The 19,583-nt window shown below is 37.1% G+C and overlaps 1 protein-coding gene across 1 annotated transcript in view; it reads left to right on the top strand.

Moving 5' to 3' along the window:
* LOC145671807 (carotenoid isomerooxygenase-like) overlaps positions 1-19,583 on the top strand; it is a 62,840-nt gene that overhangs the window by 15,544 nt on the left and 27,713 nt on the right. Inside the window, exons 2-6 of the mRNA XM_081741040.1 lie at positions 2,018-2,238; positions 4,047-4,158; positions 6,194-6,340; positions 13,678-13,819; positions 19,049-19,202. Of these exons, the coding sequence (XP_081597166.1) occupies positions 2,055-2,238; positions 4,047-4,158; positions 6,194-6,340; positions 13,678-13,819; positions 19,049-19,202 (739 nt within the window). The 5' untranslated portion in view covers positions 2,018-2,054. The remainder of the gene's footprint in view (positions 1-2,017; positions 2,239-4,046; positions 4,159-6,193; positions 6,341-13,677; positions 13,820-19,048; positions 19,203-19,583) is intronic.

Below are 19,583 nucleotides of genomic sequence, written 5' to 3'. Positions count from 1 at the left end.
TGCCTGTGCCCCAATGTTGAAGACAACTCTGCTCCCTGATCCTCCACAGGATTGTTTTTCAAGTTCACAAATATTTTGAGCATCGCTTAACAAAAAACAAACAAACAAAAATAAAACGGTCTTACTTGTCCCCCTATGTTGAAGACAGGTTTGTGCCGCTGCTTATATTCATCAATTCCTAGTAAACCTTATGTTTCCAGCATTCCAATAAACAGATATGAGTAGGAGTGAAGTGAGGAGAATGAAGTTACCAAGTAACCAGATTACCACGACCAATCCATCGCGTATAGTAGGCAGCATTCAGATGTTCAATGATCAACCGACTGGCATACACCGGTGCTTTATCATGTTGCAAGATGAAATTCTTCCTTGGGTACAAAGAAACATCGTCTACCTGGTCTGTCAAACAATTTTTCAGCAGATGAAGGTACTGCTGTACATTCATGTATTCATAAAGGATAATGGGCCAATAAGTGTGTCATTGACCATCCTACACCACGAGTTTATGAAAAATTTATCTTGGTACCATGTGGCAAGTATTACGTCAGGGTTTTCCTGAGCCTAATTGTGTCTAATACGGCTTCGTGCACACCAGTACGAGTGAAGGTTGACTCATGAATATATAAAATGCATTGCACGTATTAACCAATGAAAAAATTGAACGCTAAGAACGTAGTTAGCAGGATGTGAGTACCGTAATGTTTGGTGGTTAAATGAATACAAATTGTCCACATAGTAGAAATGAAATGAAATCTTTAAGGTTTATGTCCTATGGTTATACTGTGTAGGCTATAGGAGACGGTGATGATGAGAAACGAATAAAATGGTGGAATGAAGAAAGTGGGAGAACGCCAAGAAACCCACGCACACTGTGTTTGTTCACCACAAAGCTTACTTGGCGCGAGCTGCGATCGAACCAAGGACCCCATGCACCAGAGGTAAACGCTCTACCACTGAGCCACCGCGGCTTCAGTCCTCATGTAGTGTCCGCCACACATGGGTACGTGAAATATCCAAACATGTTGACATTCGTGAGGTACTTATGGTAGAGCCAGGGAAATTGTTTCTACCTGTTCTTCCACAGATTGGCTTCACGTTCGAAAGCTACTTTAGCACTGGGAACTGTTCCACACTCTCTCAATTAACGATGTATTAAACGGCGTGACAAACATCTTGACATTTGAAGGCGGCGCTCCAAGTTCCCTTTAAATGCTGCTAGCAAATGAGAGGCCAACGGTATTGCCACGTTTATTTTGTACACATCCACGTCTGTCCCCTATCACCTGATCGGGCTATAGTATGTCTGCTTAGCCATAGCCACACCCCTTAGTACTCGGCAACGTCGCGTCAAAGCTTGCGTCTTATTCGTGTAGCTGATTTGTCACAGGATTTAGTAAACACTACCTTATTACGTAATAGAAATCGTCCTTTATGTTCTTCAATAGCTACGTGAGCACTTCCAATTACAAATCCAGAACACAAATATGTCCGCATACTTCTCATTGTTGTGTGTAGGTGTCATCTTATAGTGACTGTTTATGAAATGCTTCGGAAACATCCTAAGTAAGAGTAGCTCATAAATGTGCACTAGTTATAGATACACACTCTCACAACACTGCAAGTGTGACGCTTCGATTAGTAATTGTGTCACGCGTACTGCCACTTGTTGGCAGACTTACGAAATCAGTAGGAAACATTACTAATCATTTAACAGGTATGAGGCCGGCAATGTGGTGTTTACCTGCTAGCTACTACGCATCAACTACTTACTTCAATAAATTATTTACTTCTAAGACATGAAGTGTATCGATCTTGGTAGTGGTGTTCGTGTTTCTGTTCATATTTGTTACAGTTTAAGATCGGACCCTGGTTGATATGGTCTTTTTGTTTGATCAGATCACCCGTACCATTTCCCAAAATATAGTCACTTCATCCAGGACTACCCTGTATATAAAATCTGAAACTCTGACAGGAACGCTTATATTAAAGTTTTTATGCTTTATTCCCTATTATTTAGGTAACTTTTAAGTGAATTCTGGGCGACCAGTTTAAATATGTTCAAGTATGTCGGAAATAGGAAGAAGAAATTGGAGAAGAATTTGGAGGAACACACCAATGTCAAGGGAAGTGAACATTCTGTGGACAGTGGCGTCAATTTGTACCCGAACTTTGATATCTCTGTTTGGGTGAGATCTTGCACGAAGGAGGTGCTGGAGCCAATCCAAGGGCAAGTCACAGGTAAGCACGTAACATACAGGATGTTTATAAAAGAACTATCCAAAGATAAAAGCTTGTATTTCAGTTCTCACTAAACTTCACGTACAGAGATAAGAAGTTTCAACTCTGCATGCCAAGAGAATAATCTAGTATTCTGAAGGTTAACCAATAGATGGCGCCATACACTTTCTAGCAACGTGTTTTCATCGTACAAGAGTATTACAAATACATCAACAAACTGATAGGGCTTTACCGTGGGCATAATAGTGCTTGTTCCGCCCCTACTGCTTGCAGAATGTTCATTGAACTATTTCCGGGCTGTTCGAATGATCGAAATCAGTTGTTCGAAAGTGTACTTTGCCATCCTTGAGAACACTGCAGTATTTTATTAGCATACAGATCTGAAATTCTGACCTTTGTTCGGCTGTTTGTGAAGTTTGGTGACTTTACCTGCAAAGATAAGAGAAATGTATATTTTTACTTTGGATTAGTATTATTTTTAGCACACTGTATTTTCTACAGTATCCAGAGAAAATGCATCTACCAAATATCACAGTGTCTATAAAGTCTTTACCCGATTTCAGAATGTTATAGATTGAAAATAGTTAATTATATTTGTATGAAATGCCTACAATTCGAAAGGAAAATGTTCAAGCTTATAGTCACAATAGTTTCGTAGTCATGTCATTTAAAGACTATAGTACTAATTTGTCTTTCGAAAAATAAAACAATAAAAAAATTGTTACAAAATGCAAAATAATTGTAGTTACGTCAAGTTCCAGATTAGAATTACAGTAAGACCTCCTTCGACCGGACGGCACACATTAAGTAGATATTTGAGCTCTTGCCATACTTTGAACACTAACGGGAGTTGCTCAGTTAACTTATAGTTGGTGGGAGATGACCCCTCGTGCATTGCTCCCAAGGCCGGATAGGCCACCAGGTCCAATAAACTCGGACTTCTTCATTCTTTGGTGAGTACGAGTCTATACGAGACGGAGATTTACAGCTTAACGTAGGATCCGAACTATATGAGCTTTCTGCCGGAAATCGAACACGGGTCTTCTGCGCCAAAGACGCGTATGATATTTACATAGCCACGAGTGAGCTCAATTAACCCTTTTGGGGGTACTTTTAGTCTTTCTTGAGACAGAAAGAGAAATTGATTTTTTAAGAGGCATTCAAACCTATGACTAAGTACTGAATGACTTATCTGGCTAATTAAACGAAAAATAAGCATCTTGAGTTTAGTTAATTTTGAGTTTAACGTCCCTTTCAGCTGCGAGCTATATGAGACGGGATCTACTGATTAACTTGGAATCCAAACCACATGAGCTTCCGACGAGAATCAAGCCCGGACCTCCCACACCAAAGGCGTGTACGATAACCGCTTAGTTACGAAGGAGGAAGCATATCATCTCGGTGTAGATATGTTTATATAACACTACTTTTCAAACCGGAGCAGTCGGCTCTCTTTATGTGCTATGGCAGTCTCTAAAGGGTTAACACACATAAAATCTATTTTGTAGTACACGCTAATATAAACGCATCCTCCAGCGATACTTATTTTGGATTTAAAATTGTATACAGAGGTAAATACTGCACCTGAACCTACCCACCAGTCATTGATGATTTGAAATTTTTCCTGGGGACACTTTCATTACCTAGAAGGTGAAAATAGTACTCCAACAATACTGGTTATCTATGTTGAGCACGATCGGAGACATGTCCCGATAGGGGGATTTTATAACTTCAGGGGGGAATTCTCCCGTGTTTCCCCTAAATCACGGATACCGTTAATTAATCCATGATCCTTCTTTATGTCGTAGGTTCCTTCCCAGAATGGCTTCGAGGCACTCTCCTAAGAAATGGACCAGGGAAGCTTTCTTTTGGAGATTCGGAATTCAAGCATCTGTTTGATGGGTCAGCTCTACTGCATCGGTTAGTAGATATAAATATATATAAATATGGATATATACGAAGTATAAGAATATATGTTTAAGGGAGATTAAAAGTATATGCCTCACTACTGTTAGAGGTCTGTATGTCAACGTTAGAAGTCAAGCTACAAGAGATACAATCTGCTACTTTACAGTGCTAAATGTATGTAAAATATAGGCTGCTGTAAATAAATAAATAAATAAATAAATAAACATTGGCAGATAGTAAAAAAGATCACGCAGTAAAACTTTCAACCTGTCCGGCAGATGTCAACTGCTGATGGATGTTTGCTGTCATCTGTTGGCGAGATGTGTAAGTTCTACTGCCTTTGTTTCAATAGAAGAAACTGGGATATGGATAGCTATAATTAAAGTCATCTTTACCTTTAAAGAAGGTAGCAGATTGTCTCCGTTAACGAACTTGAAACAGATAATTGCTCTAGCCATCTATTCTGGATCCGCGTTGGCTCAGTGGTTGCCGGTGGCAATAGCCGAGTGATCTCGGGCGTTCGGCTTCGGATCATGAGGCGCAATCCACTGGGAGTTCGAATCCCTCTGAAGAGCAAGGTTGGAATTTTAACTGTCCTGGATATATATGTGTTTGTGTCCCTGTCTAATATGGTAAAGGTCAAAGAGACCTTGTATACGAGGAAACTCGGGTTGCTCAGGAAACTGAGGTATGAGCGTTTGGTCTTTTTTTTTAAGTGGTAGAGCGTTCAGCTCTGGTACATGGGGTCCCGGGTTCAAACCCTGCTTCTGCCAGGTAAACTTTGTGGTGGACAAGCACCGTGTGCGTGGGTTTCATCGTGGTTCCCCCGTTTCCTCCCATTTCCTTCATTCCGCCATCTCATTTATTGCTCGTCATCACCGTCTCCTTTAGCCTAGCCGGCATAACCGTGGGACGCCAAACTCAAAAATTCCATTTCATTTTTCTAGCCATTTATTGCCAAAATACAATTTTTAAAAATCGTGTCCGTTCAAGAATTATCATGTAGAATAACGGACTGACGGATGGGCGGACGTACGTACTAAGTATGGAGTCTTAATTCTCATTGCCTGATTCTAACAAATAAATAAACAATACACGATTCTCTGTATTCTATAATGTTTATGAATCACTACAATCATTACTTCTAATGAGACCCTCCCTTAGGAGCACTAATGATCTTTTCTAGTGCAGTCGTTAGCGCTTCGTTAGTGCTTGTTAGAGCACCAACTCCCAACATTAGTGCTCCAATACTTGGGACGCTAGAAGCAAAAAAAAAAAAAAAAACTTTGGAGGGCTAAATTCACGTTGACCCCAGAAAGCAGTGACATGAAACGTAGTGCAATGGATAGTGCATCGTTACTGCTTATAAGAATACTAATAGTTTCGATAATGAACACTATTAGAGTAGATATGGTCCATTATGTGACACGAAACTCCCATAAGAAATACATGGGGGAAATTTTCATTGGGTCAAATTGCCGCCAAATTCAAAAGAATGATCTCTTCTAGTGCAATCGTTAGTGCTTGATTAGTGCTTCTTACAACACCAATCCCCAACAAAGACACATCCACTATTTCTTTTCTTTTTCTAAAGTTCCTTTACAAATACAGAAAGTGTTCTCAAAAGTAGTGCATCTGATAAATTTTGAATATAGGAAGAGAAATTGAGATTTTCTTCTATATTAATTGCGATTATAAATTTATGGTTTTGGTTGTTTGTTTATTTTCTGAAATAGTTAGGTACTTTTGGATTTTATGACGCAACGGCTCAGTGACAAAAAAGTTATTTATGATGTTAAAGGTCCTGGTTGGATTCCAGAGTAAGTTGGTGGTGAACAATGTCGTGTCGACGGGTTTTCTCTTGGTTCTCCCATTTTTCTCCAACATTTTCACTCCACCAAATCTTTCATAACTAATTAATGTTTCTTAATCACCCGTGTCTCTTAGCCTAAGGGACATTGTGGGAGGTTGAATTATACATGTTATTTTAAGACATTATGTTGAACTAGTATTATTATTATCTAATAAATTTTTTTTTGTTTTCCAGGTTTTCCTTCCAGAACGGAAAAGTGACTTACCAAAATCGTTTCCTTCAGTCCGAAACTTTCAAACGCAACATGGCTGCTAAACGAATTGTCATCTCAGAATTTGGAACTAGTGCAGTTCCAGATCCATGCCAAACAATTTTCCAAAGGTGCGTAGGTATATTTCTAAGAGCATTTGCTACCCATGATCTAAGTATTCAAAATTCTTTATTTGCCCTATGATGTGTATATGTTTGTATGTCCATGATATTACGAGGGTCTTTCAGAAAATAAAAAAATCGTTTAGTTAAACAAAATTATTGTAAAAAACAAATCTGTTACGTACCTGAAGCTTCCGTCAATTCTCTACATAATCACCACCGTCATTTAAACATTTGTTGTATCTGGTTACATGCTTCAGATTTCCACGTTGTACTCTTCTGCTGCCAGTTTAAGCTGGTTACTGCATTCTCTAACTCTTCAGCACTTCCCAAACGTTCACTGCCCACAAACTGTTTTAGCTTAGGAAAAAGGTGGAAATCGATAAGAGTAAGTTCCGGACTATAGGGTGGGTGATCAAAAATTTCCCATCCTAACTGATCCATCTAGGGATGCGCACGAGACAAGATTTGTGGCTGTCTCGTCTCGAAAAGGTGCTGTAAAAGTGATGTCTCGACTCGAAAAATGTATATTTCTCTATTGGAAGAGCCGTGTCTCGACTCGAATTTTGTCAAGAAAATCCTGTCTCGACTCGTCTCGTGCGCATCCCTAGATTCATCAATTTTTGAGTTCTAGCAACAGTTTGAGGGCGTGCATTTAGAAATTGTATAACACTTCTTACTTCTACTCACAGCTTTATGAGCACAGCTGTTACGGAAGCCAGTTGACCTGAAAAGAGAAGGAAGAGTTAGCTATGCGGCGGAAATACGCAAGCGATCTTTTGTTATTTGATTGCAGTGACCACTTGGCTTAATGAACTCGGAAAGAAGGGTATGACAGGAGAATTCAGAAATTCGTGAACAGATAAAACAAATGTTTAAACGAAGATGGTTGAAAAGAGAACGAGGAAAACTTTCGGTACGTAACATAACTTTTTTTTTTAAAAAATAAATATTGTGTTTTCCATTTTGTATAACTAAACGGTCTTTATTTTCTGGATGACCCTCGTAAAACATATAATAATTTGGGTCTTTTCGTCTGATTAAACTTCGTAAACAGCTCACTGTATGGAAACAAAATAAATTTATTGGGTTGGTACGATTTAAATATGCCATACGTGGATCATTTTGAAAGGAAAGAGAGTACAATGGCTGGTTAGATAAAATACCCTCTGCTTGTAGTAACATTCTTTGGCCATATCTCAGCCAATTGTTGGGATTCATGACGAAATAAATCTGAAGTCTGGAATATGAAGGAGGACTCACCGCACATTGCACCTCCCAATCATCAGGGAAGCCTTCTTTGCAAAGAAGTTATCGAGATAATGACGCTTTTGTCATAATAATACACCAAAAGTAGGTACCGGTATACAGTCCTGTACTGATCAACTCATTGCTTTTTATATAATTTCTTATTGTTATTCATCAGGTAGACTTAGTTTCTTTATTATTTGTTCTTGTCTTTTTACTTATATCTTAAGCTTGGAGCTGCTGAAACAAATAAACCTATAAGCTAGAATGTTGTTCCTGATCTATGAAGGGGTGTGCACCTACTTTTGGACCACCCTGTATGATAAAATTTAAACTTCGAAATAAACTTAACTGTTTAAGGTTTTATAAAGTAACTCTATTTTCAGCACTCTTTTGTAGGTATCAGAATTAAAACAATAACATATAATGAAAAATAATCTTTTGAAGTGCATTCAGCTTTCCAAAACACCTGCCATTTTCAGTTACGATAATGCATCCCTAAAATATGGAAGTCTACAGAATGCTGCGCATATCATGGACCGAAAGGAAAAGGAATGAAGACGTACTAAAGGAAGCTAATGAAGGACGACAGATCATGAGGATGATAGGAAAAAGAAGAAACAACATGCTTGGCCATCTTATTCGACACTCCGATTGGATCACTGTTCTGATAGAGGAAAAGGCAGAAGGAAAACCAGGAAGAGGAAGACCAAGGATAGAATATCTAGATGCAGTTACGAAGAAGAGATCTTATCAAAGTATGAAACATCTCTCCCAAGGGAGAGAAAAGTTTTAAAATTTCCATGTTGCCCACCAACCTATGGTTAAGGTGAGAAATAAGAAGACCGTATTTTCAGACCATTCGATTCCCTGCGGGAGTTCATGTGATTCGGATTCCATGTTAATTTGTAGGTCCCGTCTCATATAGCCTCGCTGCTGAAAGGGACGTTAAACTCAAAATCAATTCAACGTTATTTCGATAGAAAATATACATTTGTGAGAATAGACAACAAATAAGCATGTATTCAATGTCTAATAAAGAAGTATCGCTCATGAAAATGGTAAAAAAGAAGCCAAAGTTGTAAAATTTCTAATCGTACCTTTTACATTGACTCTACAGCGATGAATCCTATGAGATTATTTTTTTAAAGATACTTGTTAATGAGCCAATGAGAAAATGACTTCAAAAATGGCATATTTGTGGGGGCAAGAGGGGGCAATTGCCCCCCAAGAGTTTGAGGAATACGTATACTTTAATAGATTGCCTACTAATATACTAGTACAAAACGTGAAAGTCTTATGTGGTGGTGCTCTCCCCCCCCCCAAGCGAAGTCTGAAATGATGCCCCTGATTTGTATTAATTTATTTGTATCTCAACTTTGAAGTAATTTTTGACATCGGAAACAATACTATCTTTAACCTTAGAAGGTATAATGTCCTTCAAGCAGAATGTAACGTCCTAGAAGTCCTGTCATATTTATCTACAAATTAGAGTACTTTGTACACGTTCTAATTGTCGTTCTAATTCATGAGCTTTGTCGGGGACCTGCCCCCCCCCCCCCGGAACCCCAGGATCGGCGCCCTTGGCGGGATGTTTTCTAAAGGTGATCGTGTGTACGTTTAAACTCTCTATTTTGATCCACCAAACAGCAATAATGTAGGGAGTAGAGAAAATTTCGGTGATAATTGGGAAGCACTAACCCTATTCTTATAGTGCTTATTGTATATTTTAAAATGCGTATTGCTGGAAGATTTCCGTCCTCCCGGAAGGACAAACTCACGCTCTTTCCATTGGGGAGATACATCCTGCCGGTAGGAAAGCGGCTCGTGTATAGAAGTCCTTCGAAGAGCCTTCTGGCAGGACAGAAATTTGTACGGTCTATCATTAATCAATGCTTTGAGAAATTATATTATTATTATTATTATTATTATTATTATTATTATTATTATTATTATTATTATTATTATTATTATTCGTTGGATGAAGTTAGGATGTCCTTAGGTATGTTAAGGTTGTCTGAAAGAAGGATTATCTTGGATCTTAAAATCCTACATTCAATTCTTAACGGTAATTTGAATCTGTTATCAATAATAACTTTGTATACAACCAGTTATCATATAAGAAATCCGAAAATATTTAAACCCATTCAGTTTCTCCATGATGTTCCATTGTATAAAATTTTATCAGTAGCCAATGATTTTGCCAGTGTTATTGACATTTTTGATCATAATTTTAGTACTATACAAAGACAGTTCTATTAATCATTTCATTATCAGCTAAGAGTATTATTTTCTTTTATATAACAGCGTGTTTATTTTATGCATGATTTTTTTTCCTTTTCTGTGCATGTATAATTTGTATTTTATAATGTACTAGCATCAATTACCTTCGCTGGGTTAAATTAAGAAAAAACAGTAATATGTTTCGTTAGTCAGCCACTTTTTACTATTACTAACGTAAGCGCTCCTGCTTGATATTGGTCATTTTCGATGATTTTTTAATATATCCCCCTCCCCTCCGACAATTTGCGAGGCTAAATTTGGATTTAAAAGGCATCAGAAATGTCAGTGTTCATCTCAGCGACCTTAAAAACTATAAATTCGACACTAATATAGGTGATTTTCGATCATTTGTAAATGTCTTTCCCTCCTTTAAGTTACATCGTCAAAGTGATACGACAAAAATCATCTCATGTTCGAACTTAATCTAGGTTGAAAATTTGATCGAGATCGGTTCTGTGGTTCAAGAGTTATTAAGTTTTATTTGTTTTTATATATATCTCCCCTTCCTTCCCCTCCCCTAAGTTTTACCGTGAAAGTTAAATTATAGAATCCGGCCCGAATCAGGCCGGAACCTCATCTATGTTAAAAATTTGATCGAGTACGGTTGGGTGGTTCAAGAGCTATTAAGTTTTATTTATTTTTATAGATTTCTCCCCTCCCCTCCCCCTCCCCTAAGTTCTAATGTTAAAGCGATATAATAAAAAGGACCTCAGGTCTGAACCTGATCTATGTTGAAAATTTGATTAAGATCGGTTGGGTGGTTTAAGCGTGGTGAAGTCACAAACACAGTCACTATTATTTTTCTTTTTTAAAAATATATCTACCCCCACCCCCTCCCCTTCGTTGCACTGTAAAAGTGAAATGAAGAAAACATCCCAGGCCCGAAGCTTATCTACATTGAAAGTTTGATCGAGATCGGTAGGGTGATTCAGGAGTTATTAAGTTTTATTCATTGTCATATATATTTCCCCTCCTCCCTCCCCCTCCCCTAAGACCTACTGTCAAAATGAGATGATAAAAAGCTTCCCAGGTTTGAACTTCATATATGTTCAAAATTTGATTGAGATCGACCGGGTGGCTCAAAAGTTATTAATTTACGTACATAGGCACTTTTATTTTTATATTTATTGATTTTTGTATATTTTCGCCTCCTCCCCCACCGCTACGTTGCTGTGTCAAAGTGAAATGATAAACATCATCCTAGTTCCAAACTTAATCTACGTTGAAAATTTGATCGAAATCAATAGGGCCGTTCAAGAGATTAAGAGGCACAAACATATTCACTTTCAATTTTATAATATAGATTATGTTTATTTTTGTTATTTGTATGTTATTTGTATGGAAATTATAAGTGGGCAGTTGTCTGTAATTTCCAGTATGCAATAAAAATTATTATTATTATTATTATTATTATTATTATTATTATTATTATTATTATTGAGTTTTATCATCTCACAATTATCTTCCGAAGATAAGGGAGACGGTGTTAATAATAATGAAAGAAACGGTAAAAATGAATAAAATGGAAGGAAACAGAGGAACTTCAAGGAAAGACACGGACTTTGTGTTTGTCTATCACAAAGTCCACTTGGAATTGAACGAGCGACCTCGCACATCAGAAGCGGGCACTCTACCACTGAACGACCTCGTCTGCTGCTACATTATTCGCAGCTTAATACGCAAGGGAAAAATGAAATGAAATCTTTGAGTTTTACGTCCCACGGTTATGCCGGTTAGGCTAAAGGAGACGGTGATTATGAGAAATGAATGAATTGGTGGAATGAAGAAAGTGGGAGGAAACGGGAGAACCCCGAGAAAACCCACGCACACGGTGTTTGTCCACCACAAAGTTCACGTGGCGGGAGCAGGGTTAGAACCAGGGACCCCATGCACCAGAGGTGAACGCTCTACCACTGAGCCACCGCGGCCCCCTAATACGCAAGGGAGGTAACAGAACATTCTCAAGGTCAATATTAATGAGAACTTCTGTTATTACCTTACCTTGACTGTTATTAATAAAATCATAACAGCAGAATGCACATTCAAGCAGGCACATGAACCAGCTCTTTTTTTCTTTAGAGTAATTTTCTTTGCATGGACATGACAACAGTTTTGTTTCTCTAGATATGAATGACTAAAGAGAGAGAGAGAAAAAAAGTCGCTCTTAGCCAGCTCTAGTTTCCAAGGAAGAAATTACATTTAGAAAGAAATATGTTGCAAGAAAAACACATTTTGAATTGCTTAAAAATTTAAAATCCTTTTATACAGATACTGATGGAAGCAACGGTTATAATACAACACACGCTACATTGCATACAAAGTTGTTCCCTAAAAAGCGCAACCTTTGAAATGTCTGCCATGTTCTAGTAGTCTATGTTGGCAGCACTGAATGTTTCACGATCTTCACCTGTCGTATTTGCAGTTAGTATAGTCACGAAACGCCGATTACCACATGATCGTCATCTGTTTTCTATGCCATTCATCAAATTTGTAATAAGTTTTCACTATGACAATACGTTGTTCCGTCCTGCATTCCTACCTGTACGGAAAAACATGACGATCACTAAGTATTCAGCACTCTGTAACTACTACTCACAAATACAACACACGAAAATTATGTACCCTTCAGGGCTGGCAACTTACTAGAACAAAAATGGCGGGCATTTTAAAATTTACGTTCCTTAAGGAACATCCTTTATAAATGTATCCATTATACACATAATCTCATTCTACGTTATGTGTTATTATTAAAGACCGGATGTTAGGCAAAATGCCTCTTCTTTAATATTAAAGATATGATCAAAAATAACGTTTTAAAGTTTATATGGGGGGGGTTATAGTTTCAATTTAAACCAATTATATTTTGCCTATTTCGCCCATTCCTGCCTAAATAATTGCTTTAGTGTCTAATGTTGTCTATGCTATGCATTTTCTTCAAAATAAGTAAGACTTTATCATGGAAAAAATATATAATTTATTATTTCAAGAAAGGATTCTGCCTCTTCCGAGAAATATAAGCGCTGTTTGTTGTGTTTATTAAGTGCACTATTAAGTGCACTGACTATTAAGTGCACTATTAACTTTGGACTATTAAGTGCACTGACAAAGTGCTGTAAAACTTTGGACTATTGTGTGTACTGATAAAATGTATAAAATTTGGACTCTTATGTCTACTGATAAAATGCTTTAGAGAATGTATATGCCAAGTATACATAGAACAAACTTCGTTTATATTAACAAATAGAACTAAGTAACTAACTCCATGGCCTATGGAACCCGGAGGTTCAATGCCGCGTTCACAAAAGCTCTCCACTGACTTCTATCCTTAGCTAACTCCATCCAGTTTCTACTTTGTATTCCAATCTCTGCGAGATCTATCTTAATATTGTCCTCCCATCTGCGCCTAGGTCTTCCTAATGGTCGTTTTCCGATTGGTCTTCCAGTCAAGACTTTGAAAGCGTTTCTACTTTCTTCCATTCTAGCTACATGACCCGCCCACCTAAGCCTCCTAGACTTGACGACCCTAACAATGTTGGGTAAGCCATATAAATTATGTAGTTCCGTGTTATGAAGTTTCCGCCATTCCCCATTCCCGTTCCTCTTGGGTGTGTTTCTGTATTGTTTGAACATTATCTGTGACATGAATTTATTCTTTGTTTGTATTGAGTACTTATCTTCATTGTTTCGAGTTAGTTTCAGTGCCTATTTAATTACCTATTTTTTTTTTTTAAATTTTAAGTGCCTATTTTCCAGGTTTTTAATGATTAACATCCGGTCTCTAGTTATTATTAACGTGATGTATTATTTCTTTCTAGAATGTGTTCTACGTTTCGTTCTGAAGAATTGACAGACAATACCATGGTCTCCGTGTATCCAATAGACGACGAATTCTATACTTTTACAGAGGCTCCTTTTATATACAAGATAGACCCTCAAACACTAGAAACTCTAGAGCGGGTAAACAACTTCGCTTTTTTATTTTAATTAATTTACAAATAGTATGTGAATAAAAGTTACTTTGCCAACGTTAGAAGATACATACTATAGGGTTACCAGACGTACTCTTTTAAGAGTACATGTACCGGTACTCTTTTTCAAGGCATGTACTTTTGTACTCTCTCTTTTTCAGTGAAGTACTCTTTTGTACTCGTTTTACGTTGGCTAATAATCGATATGAATTTCAACATGCTAATAAACAAATAGCCCTACTATATGTACAAATTATGTGTTCAGGGATTTTGTTATATTGCAGTTCATTATTAGATATAATTTTAAACTCAAGAAACGATTCGTAGTGACAAAAATAATAATCCTAGCATAGCATAAATGAACGAAAAATCACTCATATGATAAAATCACTGTTACGTCAAGCAGTGATCAATTCTTAAAAAAGTGCTTGATAAGAAAGATAATGCACCTGCAGTCACATTAGCAGCGTTGCCAATCCTAGCATAGTTATGCGAAACCTAGTATAACTTGAACTGTCTTAGTATCTGGCATAGCGTAGTCCTGCATAATACTTTACCTTAGCTGAGACCAAAATGTTATTTCTCTCCTCTCTCTCTCTCTCTCTCTCTCTCTCTCTCACACACACACACACACACACACACACCCACACGGAGAGTAAGAAATGCATTTTTTGTAGCAGAGGGTAAGAAATCAAAAGAGGCGTTCAGTAAGCACAAAAACAACTGCCGGGTTCTTGGCCTTCCTTAAGGACGTAGATGTCTGTGAATGAGCATATAGGCCTATCGTTCGATTTCATATCATCTACAAAAATAGCATCTTTAAGCCTCCTCGATTGTTGAGTCTGATTTCGGATTATTTCAATGTCAGAAACGTACATAATCGCTGAAGAGGAAATCTGAAATCATGTAAATACATATTTATTTAGTTAAAGCTGTATAAGCAACGCGTTAGAGTGCAAACAAATCCTTTTGGTGGAAGTCGTGATTTTGAGCCACATCGCGTCCTCAAAAATCACTTATATTTTCTCGGTTTCAAGATTGTCACCAGTTTTGCACGGAAATGAAATCCTTATGAAACAGCATACTGATATTTCCTACACGTCGTGTACAGGAAATAAAACTTCGAATTTTTTCTGAATTCAATAGATCCGGGTAAACGAAGTTATTATTAAGTAAAATATAATAAGGAAGAAAGCGAGTCTAATTTTGGCATAATTATATATGAAAGATCATAATTTTTTTTAGCGTAGTGATGTAATGATCTGCTGTTTGGATGGCAACGCTGGGCATCAGTTGAACAATCGTTTTTAATCCGCCAATTAGTTCCTGACTGTGTGTTGACCACTTGGTGTTGTGATAAACTAAACAGCAAGAGCATTATTATTTGGATTTTTTCGTGTCAATTGCTTTGAATCAAAGTGGTAAATAAAATGTCACGACGAAAGTGCAAATTTAATGACGATTTACAGAAGGAGTTTCTCGTGTTTAAAAAGACAAAAAAGTGACTATGAAGTTTTTTGTGAAATGTGTAATTCCGTCGTATCGATAGCGAATAAAGGTCGCGCAGACTTGAGTCGACATTTATTTTCAGAAAAACACAAAAAATGCATACGTAGTGCTCATTCATCTAAAACAGTGGACAAATTCTTCTTAAAACAAGACACTACAGAAGAAAATAAAGTATTGGCAGCAGAGGCTGCATTGGCGTTTCACACCGTGGTTCATCACCAAAGCTACAAATCATGCGATTGTTCAACGAAATTATTTAAGCAGATTCTCAGTGACTCCTCAGTTGCCACCCACATTTCCTTAGCAAGAACGAAAGCAGAAGCCATAGTAAATAATGTTTTGGCTCCTCATTCCTTGAATATAATAGCAAATGAGTCCAACATTCAGAATATAAAATATATTGGTGTTTCAAGTGACACTTCCAATCACGGAGCAATCAAGATGTGTCCCATTTTGATTCAGTACTTTGATGCGAATACAGGTATGTCACATAAACTGTTAGATGTTACATGAATTCCAGATGAAGAGTCTGACACAGTTTCGAAAGTTGTGGTTAATGCATTAGAAAACACAAAAATGCCTGATAAATTCATAGCTTTCAATGGGGACAATTTCAGTAGCAATTTTGGTGGTATAAATAGGAAGGGGACTAATATTTTTTTTTGTCACCTTCAAACTTCTCTTGATAAAACTATTTTAGGAATAGGTTGCCCTGCTCATATCTTAAATAACTGCGTACAGAATCGTGTGGATGGTTGGGCAATTGACATTGAAAGCCTTGTGTAGAAGATATTTAACTATTTTTCAGTTTACACCGTCAGAACTGAAGGATTAAAGGAATTTTCATCTTTTGTTGACATTGAATACAAACAACTTCTTTATCACTCCAAAACTATGTGGCTTTCCTTGTTCCTTGCTATCAACAGAATACTCGAGATGTTCCCAGCCCTGAAGTCTTATTTCCTCTCCCTAGAACATTCTCCTGTTGTCCTAAAACAGTTTTTTGAAAACCCTTTAAATGAACGTTACCTCTGGTTTCTTCATTCATTGATGTTTGTGTTTCATAATAAAATTCAGGCAATGGAAGATGAGAATAACTCATTTGTGGAAATCATATCCATTCTCACTTCCGTGAAAAGGACAATAACAGAAAGAAAAGATGCATAATTCTTGCCACTAAAAGTTAAGGGAGTGGTTAAAAAGAGCCAGGAAAGTGAGCATCAGTGTTTAGTGTTAAGAAAGACATTATTGTATGTATATGACAGCTGTTTGGAGTATCTGAAGAAATGAACTGAAAATTTTGATCAGTTTCACATTTTCAATGGATGGAGTTCCATAAAATTCCGCAGTGGACAGATATCGAGAAAAGTGTAGAATTTATGATGGATAAAGGCATTAGTATTGAGGAGTCCCTTTTGTTTGATCAACTTTCGAATTTGAAATTTTTTCTGGCGGAAAAGGAAAATGATAAAGAGTTCAATGAAGCATTGTCTCATAAGAAGTAGGTGATCTACTTCAGTGTTAATAAAGTATCGGTTTATTCTGAACTTTTGATGATATGTATCTCCTAGAGCTCCAGAGCAAGCTAGGTGACTGAGGTTAGGATGCCCAACAGAGCTCGGAACAAGCTAAGGGGCATATGTTAAGCCTAGAGTTCCGAACTAAACTAGAAGCTTTGGAACATCATCTCCCTTAGCTCCAGAGCAAACTAGGTGACTGAGAATAGGATGCTCAAAAGAGCTACGAACAAGCTAAAGGTGCATATGGGAAGTCTAGAGTTCCGAACTAAACAAGAAGCTTTGGAATATTATCCCCTAGAGCTCCAGAGCAAGCTAGAGGAGGGATGACCAGTCGCACATTGATGTTCGGTTATATAGGCGCTCCAGGTGAGAGAGTGTGGCGTTGCTATTCCCTTGTCTTCGTGTTACCAGTAGTGTCGCTGCTGACCCTGTCGCCTGCGTCATAGTAATCCATAGTAAGAGACACATAGTTGATGTTTGTAAATAGAGGCACATGTTGGGTGTTTGTAAACAAAAATTAGGATATTACAACATTATTTTTGTTCAGTTCGATGTAGTTTATCGACTGACCTACGTATTATAATTGGACAACAATTTGAAATTAATATTTAACAGTTAATGATAATTTTGGATAATATTCTATTAGCCTTACGATGTGTCTGCTGTCTTGCTACTGTCAAAACGAAGTATTTATTGATGGTATATTTGATTATTAGTCTTATCTCAGTAAGTGGATGGTTCTCGTGCTACATAATTGATTTTTAGGTTCACAAAGAAATGTAAGTTTTCTCAATTTTCTCCAAAATTACACATAAGATTTTATAGTCTCGAATATCATTTTATTCAGCTATAATTTGAATAATTCTTATCTGTTGGTGTATGTCCTATTTTTGCACTTTTCTCGTTAAATGCTAATAATATTGCAATTTTGTGATTGTCATTAATTAATATGGCAGAATCATTACATTGCAGAGAACAAATATTTCTGCTTCACAATTCAGAAGAAGATTCTTAGCTTGATGAAGGATATTCCTCATCGATGTAGGAGAAAAATGTAAAATTTAGGGACGAACTAGCTGCTAAATATGAATACATAACGAAATGTAATCTGAAAATGCTTGTGGAGTCGTCCGCTAACATATTTTCCCACCATAAACACTGAAATATGACATTACATAGAGATACGAGGCCCATCCTCTAAAGTAACGTTACAACGGACAAAGATTTTCATGTCTAAGTTGGCTATACTGACGCTGACTGTCACTCTTCCACTTTCCTCTCGCGGCTGTTCCTCATTGCCACTTCAAGTCTAGTGCGAGTAACACGTGTTTACAATGACTACGCCCACTCAGAGTGCCGCCAAATGTGAAGTGTAAGCCTTGGCAATAGAAATCATGTGCGCTGGGGCATTGTTATGCAGTAAACGAGCTCAACGCACCGATGCTGATTGAAATGACTACCTCCTAAATGAAAGAAACTCCGGCAGGTGATTTGTGACATCAAAAGACAAAAGGTCCTCTTACATATTGTCAAATTCCGCGTCGTGTACAAGTGACAGGTGTGCCAACTTCAATTCGACAATCCATTCCTGACAATTGGAACGGAATAGAAAGATATGCACAGCGTACACGACGCGGAATTCGGCAACGTGGAAGAGGACTTCTTGTGCATATATATAAGGTTATTCTGAAATTATATAAAGACAACTGATGAAGTACTACTTCACTTTCTACAAAGCATGGAAAGACAAGACTATAATTCAAGCAGTTAATGAAAAAAGAAAAAAAGGATAATATTCCGATAATAGAGGACAATACTCCCCGATAAGAGTTTCTCTATAACTAAATATCCAATCTCGTTACTCTTACCGTAATTTTGTAAATGAAAGATCTTAACATATTCTACAAGTGTCCCATGCAAATATTTTCGTACAAGCAGTGGTATTTCTGGAAAATGGTTTTGTTTTTCGTTTTCCAAAAGTAAGATCTTGCGAAATGATCTCCTTTTCCAAGTTGCTCTTTGAACTATGACCGAGATTAGTTTTAATGTGCCTAAACTCAAATTTTATAAGAGTGGCCTATGCACTATAGATACAGTAATTTGAAAAGTTTATTTCAATTTCTAACAGTAGAAAACAAATTAAGATGTCTATTCTTAGCGAGAATTATATTTTTAATTTATATATGCAGGTTGATGTATCCCAGCATGTGGCCATAGTAAATCATTCTTCACATCCTCACGTTACACCCGACGGAACAACTTACAATTTAGGACTAACGACATCTTTGTCAGGAATCTCCTATTGCATCGTCAAGTTTCCCTCCAAACGCAGCAAAAGCTCAGGTAATAGGTTATCCAGTGAATATTTTTGACCTATCCACAATATGCTAATTTCTGTAAGATCATCGTAATATAGTAAGTGAGGTGTTCTGTTCATTGTGGCATTTTTATAATATGCAGTGGTGGTTTTTTAGTTTCATCGCCCTAAGTTGTGGGGATACTAATATATAGAGCAACCCACATTGTGCTTCATATTTGTTTAATTATGCTTTATTTTTTTTCCAAATTATGCTTTATTGCTAATTTCAATCATTATTTTACATTAATCGTGTATAATGTATAATATTTGCTATACATTAAATATTCCAAATATCTTGATCTATTTATTAATATTTTATGCAATGAGTTTCTTTCATACTTAATGAACTTTCTATTTAACGCACT

This window comes from Thermobia domestica, chromosome 15, assembly GCF_964235325.1.
Source record: "Thermobia domestica chromosome 15, izTheDome1.hap1.1, whole genome shotgun sequence".
NCBI classification, from domain to species: domain Eukaryota; kingdom Metazoa; phylum Arthropoda; class Insecta; order Zygentoma; family Lepismatidae; genus Thermobia; species Thermobia domestica.
Note: the sequence above shows the minus strand (reverse complement) of the source record. Positions and strands in the feature narration are given on the sequence as shown.